The sequence below is a fragment of the Acanthisitta chloris genome, unplaced genomic scaffold, assembly GCF_000695815.1.
Source record: "Acanthisitta chloris isolate BGI_N310 unplaced genomic scaffold, ASM69581v1 scaffold8998, whole genome shotgun sequence".
NCBI lineage: Eukaryota > Metazoa > Chordata > Aves > Passeriformes > Acanthisittidae > Acanthisitta > Acanthisitta chloris.
The window spans coordinates 12093-19588 of record NW_008687589.1 but is presented as its reverse complement, the minus strand read 5'-3'; the positions used below and the strand labels follow the sequence as shown (position 1 = coordinate 19588).

General features: G+C 38.4%; 1 protein-coding gene across 1 annotated transcript in view; it reads left to right on the top strand.

The window, feature by feature from the left end:
* The window catches only part of ANO5 (anoctamin 5), a gene marked incomplete at its 5' end in the record, with an annotated part of 38216 nt that extends 37306 nt beyond the window's left edge, over window positions 1-910 (top strand). The window contains one exon of the mRNA XM_009080665.1: window positions 373-910. Within this exon, the coding sequence (XP_009078913.1) occupies window positions 373-594 (222 nt within the window). The remainder of the gene's footprint in view (window positions 1-372) is intronic.
* Between the last annotated feature and the right edge of the window lie 6586 nt (window positions 911-7496).

Genomic DNA, 7496 nt, shown 5'->3' with positions numbered 1-7496 from the left:
AAAAGGGAATGGTTAAAGTGCTCTTCTCATCACTTTTCCTGCTGTGTTGTATCAGCTCTCAGTGCTATCAGCACAGCTGTGTGAGCTGTCTGAGAAACCACACAGAGGAGTTAGAAAGTAATGGTAGAGATTCAGATCCTAACCCTTTCCTCTTGGGTTTACTAAGTCACTAATGGTTTGGAATAAAAATTTCTGCATAAAAGGAAATGTTTAATCTTCATACACAACTTACATACCAAACTAATGTGTGTCTAGAATTCCAGGACAGCCAAATGGAATGTATTCTGTCTGTGAGCAAAAAGTGATGTATTTAGTGTCAGATAAAGCAGTAGGTGTTTAATTTGGTAATGACTTGTTACTTTTTCTTTTTAGCATGTTGTGTTCATCGTGAAATTCTTCGTAGCATGGATGATTCCTGATGTCCCTGCAGATGTGAAAGCCAAAATAAAACGTGAAAAATATTTAACACAAAAAATCCTACACGAGTATGAACTTGAAAAACTGAAGGAGAGACTGTGTCAAGGTGATAAACGAGCCACAGAAAAGGAGTTCATTGCCACAGAAGGGAGAATGGAGTTATCCAGAGCAATGTAGTCAAAGAACCACCTCTTTGGGATCTTGCTCGTTGTAGCTTTTTTTATCTGTGGTTTGCTCAGTATGCATCATCTTGAAAGCTGTAGGAGTTTCGACCCTTCGCTTTCAGTCCAAAGATTTTAGACTTGAAAATTTCTACTGAGCTTTCAAGGTTTAAGAAATCTACTTAACTGTATGACTTCAGCACTGGTTTGTATTTAGCCATGACTTTGAGTAATTGTAATCTTGTAATCCTAGGATCTGGATTCCTGGTGTAGGGACTGTTACCCTCAAAGGGCTCCCAGGATGTGGCAAGATTATTGCCACCAAGCTCTCCTCCCTTGTTGCTAACTGCAGAGTTCCAGGCTGTGTCCCAGCTGAGTGAAAAGCATATCATAGAGGACTGCTGCTGTGGAAAATGCTGAGAATTACTATTATTATGTGATTATTTGAATAGCAGAACACTCCTGATACAAGGGTTAGGGGCTTTTTTTTTAATATCCACTATGTCTTATGAAAAACATTTGTTTGCAGCTTTGAACTTCTATACACTTTGTAGAAGGAATTGATTTTTAAAATTATATTGGCTTAATTCCACTTGGAATTATTTATAGGCACAGAATTCAGTTAATACATACTAGTGAAGGGGGAAAAAAAAAGCCAATAATTTATTTTCATAAAGATATAATTTGCTAAAGAGTTGGCTTTTTAAATGAAGAGCTGGTGGAATCATCTAATTGCAGTGAAAAGATGTATACAATTTGGAGAAGTACAGTTATTTTATTTCTTAATCTCAAGAACTGCCATGGAAAGATTATGCTTGACATTAGTTTTGGCCAAAGGTGCTCCTTTATTTCTTTCTTTGTTTGGATTCTCTGTGAGTGCCAGCAAAGGGCTAAAGCTGTGTCTGTACTCTGTGCACACAGGGCAGTGGATTGGGAGCTGGACCACCACACTAACTGGATGGTTTGGTCTTGGATTTTTATTCAAAATATTTTAAGCATGCCCAATAATCTATGTTTATGCTGGTATTGTCCTTATACCCCTTATACATGGGGTTTGGGGTGGTTGTTTTGGTTTTTTTTCTTGTGAATCTTTAAGAAGGATTATTTTTTTCTGTTTTGTTATGGGACTTTTCTACACAGTTACTGAGTTTGTAAGTATGTAATAATTATTTCTGCAAAGTAGCTCCCAGCTGTCTATGAATGTGCCCTCGTTTTCCAATTTGAAGCAGTTAGGCATTTTGATCATTTTGCTGTATATTTAAAACATATCAATGCTTCCATGCTTAGTGCCTTGTTCCTTTGCTTTTGGCAAAAGGTGTGAAAATGGTCTCTGTGGGGCAGTGCCTATTTCCATGGTGTGTTTGCAGGCATCAGGATACTGTGAACCTGCACACAGAGCTGTTCAGTGTTAGCCAAACCATCCCTGCCTTGGCACACTTGGGTTCCAGTGCCACATGAACTGCTCCAGAGAGCAGTTCAGGCCTAGTCTGTTTAGCTAAAGTAACATCAGCCATTGAGTTCTCTCACACTGAAGTATACAAGCTAGACAAGCTAAGAAATTTCACTCCATTTGCACTTTGAAAGTTATACTTCCTTGCAAGTATAAAAAAAAAATAAAATTGAGATTTGTATTCCACATCAGCCAAATGATGTTTACTAGTACCACAATGTGAGGTATTTGTTTTAGCAAATTTAGCCTATATCTTGGAGTACTTGGCAAGTAACCTTAATGTTGTAACAGTTTTAAATCAATGTCCTGAGTGGAACTGTTATTAATAGCAAAAGGGTTAATAGTAAAGTGCCTACCTCAAGCAAACATCACATGGTTTGGCTGCCAGGCAAGGAGCTGATGCAGATGTACATTTCTTGTTCCTCTAAGTTATTCACCTTTGTTCTCTCCGTTTGCTTGATCAATCAAGCATGTTGGCAATTCATGTTCATGATGAACTGACCGTGTTCTTGAATATTCAGATCTATTTGAAGCAGTGGATTTAGTGGAGGAATGCATGTGTAAATAAATTAGCTCTGCTGCTTAAGCCAAAGAAGAGTATCAGTCACCATAATTACATATCCAGCACAAGGATTTGCACAATGTGCTGCTTCTTGCACATATACTGTAAATGAAACTGCTTCGTTTAGGTGTCATGATTTTGTTGCTGTAAGCAATGCAAACAAGTGCTTCGAGCAGAAAGGTGAGGAGATGCAAAAAGATGTTTCTATGCAAAATGTACAATCTGATTGCAGCTGAAAACAGATTTGGAAATTCAGCATTGCAGGCACTATTTCTGCTTATGGAACGTGAGTTTCTTCAGGTGGTAAAGTGTCCTGATACATTGCACTTGAAAAGATGTCAGAAAAATAAGTGTGTTGTGAATTAACAAAGCAAGCTGGAGGAAAACAAGGAAATGCCTTTGTTTGGGATGCAGCATTGATACCCAAAAGCCCTGCAAGGCAACCCTGAATGTGGATAATCTTTTGACTCCTACTTCTTGCTTCTTTCAAACTTACTTTTTGAGATCACTTGCTATTTAATGCAATACAAACAGATGTTTTGCATATGTTGTATCACACAGTAGAACGTGGAAAAAATCTGGGATCAGCTGATTTTAAAAGAAATAGCTTCAAAATGTATCATTGCACTTCATAGTATTACTTCATCATATACAGAAACTGTTGAAAAGAGAATCTGTTGTCATGTTTAAAACTTAACATTAGGTAACAAAGTAAGTCTTAACACCTCTTTATGTAATAGTTTGCCTTGTCATTAAGCAGGATTTGGACTAAAGGTTCTCAGGGTGTTCAGGTTTGTAATCATTCACATACTTAAACATTTCCTGAAGTGTTCTTGGAGAGTGACAAAAGAAGGAAGAATGGCCTGGTCAGTTGGGGTTGTGCTGATTCTTACTATTGGAATATTTCATTTGGATGTGTTTCAGTATCTAAAAGTGTCCTTTAACCAAAGGGAAGAGAGTTCTGTCTTGGAACTACTGTAATTTAAGAACAATAGTTTGCTTCATTAGAATTTGTTAGGAAAACAAAATTGGCCTTTCAAGTCAGGGATTACAGTCAGGGAAATTTTTTTTTCCCAAATTAAAATCCAGGTTTTTTACCTTGGAAAGATTTTGTGTGGTATGTTCTGAGCAAAAGACTGCAAAGAAGAGTGCTACTATAAGACACTATACTGTTTTTGTCTAGAAAATTTTGTTACTATGCTTTTACTTTTTTATGTAATGCTGTCAGTTCCAGGCAACAGAACAGTGAAAATAGATGGACCTTCTGACTGTTGTACATGTCCTGCTTGTCTGACTTGTGCTGTCATATATCTGAGTGGCATCTGTGTCTGCTAAGTATGTTGCTGATATATATGATACACTAATGTTGGAATAAATTTTTTAAACATTGCATTCAGCTAACATTTAATATGCCAATTGAATAAGACCTAAATCTGGCCAATAAAGCTGTGTTTATTTTTACCATGCTGTCAACTCGTTTGTGAAAATCCCAACAATTTGGAGAGGAGCTGAAGTGTTAAATGCCTGGAGAGCCTCGTGGAGAAGAGGATTCATACAGATCTCTGTAACTCATGTATGCTGTGTTAGTACAGGTCCATTTTCAGCCAGGCTGCTTTTCTCTGCATGCAGCTTTTATTTTTGCACTGCCAGGACCTGAGATGACTGCTGGAGTTTAGTCTTAGTTTTCACTCACAGCACAAGTGGTTCACAGACACTTTAAATAGCTTTGAGCACATACAGCAGGAAATATGGCAGAGCTGAAGCTTTCCCAAGCAACTGGTGAAGTCTTACTATGCATATTTTGATCATTCTTAAAACTCACTTCTGGCACCAGTGAAGAACTTTGGATTAAATCTGGTTTCAAGTTTATGACTTGCTCTCTGTAGATGTGTTATCTCAGCACGTTGTCTCTCCCATCGTACCACGTTATCAGAACTCTGGGACCAGGGTCACCTGCCAGACTTGGTAGGTCATTTCCTTTGTAACTTTGAAATGATAAATTAAGAGATGCAATAGCAGTAATCAAATGAAAGCACAGTATGAGATGAGTAAAATAATCTTGTCTATATTTAAAAAAATGGGGAAAAAAAGAGTAACAAGCAAGGTGTCATTTTGTATGATGCTTCTACCACTGTGCTCATTACTGAAGTGGGATAGGAGACTTAATTAGGTATAAAAAGGCAAACTAGAGTGTTAAAATGGAGAAGAAAGTGGTACCAAAGGAAAGGAAGGAGGAAAAAAAAAGATGAAGGTGCAGGATATAGGGCATATCATGTATTCTGTTGGGAGTTTTCAGGTCCATTCACACTTTGCTCTTGGAGGATGACCCTTGTCTCCACTGCAGCCTGTGGTAAAGGGGTAATTTAAATTTGAAGTTTAATTGGGGTACAATGTCACCCAAAGCCAATTCTATTTTATATAGAATAGCATGGTGACTTGTGAGACATCCACAAACCCTGGGACATACCTGACTCTCCTCATGATTAGAAATTGTAGCTACCCCTCAAATGTCTTAATTCTTCCATTTATCTTGTGCAGCAAATGAGGAGATGCACCAAAACTCAGAGGTTGTACTTTTGGAATTGGAAAAGTACATCAGGCATCTAATTAATCTATCCAGATTAAAAGGCCTTTCTAAGTCCATGTCTACTCTATGCAAAAAATAAAAATAAGGAACACTGAAATAGACTTTTTAAAATATTTGCATCTCAAGTGGTGTAAAATATGTTGTCTTACAGGAGCAGAAATATATGTAACCCATTCAGTAGTAGATCAGTGTGAAAGAAGAGCAAGATGTGAAAGAAATGATATCCCAGTGTCTGAAGTCTGCAATTTTCATGTCAGTTTGAGATGTGTAGGCTCTGAAACAAATAAAATCTTGAGTAATGTTCCTCAAAATGAAAAAAACCCCTGTGTGTCTGAAAATACTGTCTTAAGCATTTGGGACACACTGCTGAGAGACATGGGAAGGGTTGAGGGTCCTAACGTTTGGTGCAGCAAAGATCCTGTGCAGGAGAGGGCAAAGGGAACCCTCACAAAGGACTCATTTTAAAATCCTTCCTTCCCTAACCAGATGGAAAGAGGTAAAGGGAAAGAAATGATGATCATTACCAGATGAAGGATAACAAAATAATTTCCAGAATATTTGAATTCCTGTGTAACCTCGTTAAGCCACAGCTACTATTTCTAGTCTGTCTTCCTTGCTAAGGGTGATCACAACAACTCTTGGTTTGGCATCCTAAAAAAGGAATAACTAAATCTTGTTCAGCATTTAAATACTCAGTTGCCTCTACACAGCACTTAGATCATTCAGATGCAACACAGGGAGGTTGGGGTTTTTTTTCCTCCAAGTATTTGTACCGAGAAGTCTGCTGGGAGATGAGTAGGATGTGAAATTCAGCAGCCATAGCAATTTTTGGAAGGTGCATACGCACATTCCCCTGCAGTAATTAGTGACTATGCTTTCTCAGTCACAAATGAGTCAGACTGAAACATTTAGTAAGGCTAGGATTCTTCTGAATTATTTTTTTTTCAACCCCTCAACAAACCAGCCCTGTTAGCTTGTCACAAACATTTGTATTTAAATTCCTGACCGACCTAGCTTTGTCCTTGGGTGTTCTAGGCATCCAACACTATTCAGCATTTGTGTGTTGGAACTGAAAGGGGAATTAAATAACTGAGCCTTGTTGTTATGTTGCCTCTTCTATCACCACAGTAGGTTTGAATTGCTTGATGTGAGTCTATCTGACCCACACTAATGAAAAGCTGAAAAGGTAGAAAAGCTCAGATGACCCTAGTTCCTTGCATCTCCCATGCTGGTGGCCTTTCCTTATTTCTCCCAGTTAGTTCTTGATGCAGTGTAATAGGAATAGTGCTGGAATCTTCCAGCACTGCATGCTCTTTTTCACTGCATGGCTCTTTTTCAGAAAGGAAAAAAAATACTGCAGCCAGAAGGTTCTAGCAGGGAAAACTGATAGGGAGGCTGGATTCCCTGCCATGTTACCTCATCACAACAGACAGTTTTGCTGTCAGATTCTCTTGAATAAACATTTCTGCTGACATTAGCCCATTGCTAGAGCATCAGCAAACAGTAATGCTATTTTCTGGTTGTAGCATTGATATATTATTCTTCAGATAAAGTTCTGACTGTCTATATGGATGGAAATTGTACTGTTATTTTCAGATGTGGCCAAGATTTCAACATCTCTCTAATAACAGTCAGGTAAAAAAACCCAAACAGCTGAATGAGGTAGGCCAAGAGATTTCTGCACAACTCACCATGTCATGACAATCTGTTAATTTTCAGGTGTCTAGACTTCATGCTGCTAGTGAATTGCAATCAGGAAGGATTCCCTGCTTTCCCCTTTCACATAGGATTGCCTCTGTGTCAATAACAGCTTTTTTGCTTCCTCAGAAGCAGCACAGGACAGAATGTTGTTCCCCCATATTTTGAGTGAGGGAACAAGAAGATTTCCATGTGTGTTATGGAAAGCAATAAGTGTCTCGGTGCTTTTTCATTATATTTTTGTTGCTGTGCATTTATGTGGAAGCAGCAAATGATTCTGTGGCTCCAACCAGCCTGTCACAGTGACTTTAATTAGGAGGTGCCACAGGATTCCAAGTCACCACATACCAACAAACAACATTCAACTTTTTCATCAGCTGAAAGTACACTCTGTGGGATTGGTAAAAAGATGAGGATCTAGTTAATGGGGTCACTGCTGTGATTAGAGCTGAGACAGATGACAAGGGTAGAAGAAATCAAAGCAGAAAAAGACTCTGCTCTGTCCTGGTGCTCTAAGTTCAAAGTGCAAGGGTTACATGCTGAACACGTGGAGGGAACTGAATATAGGAAAGAACTGTGAAGTCCTTATTAGTGACTTTATCTTCAAAAGGGGGAGGGTGA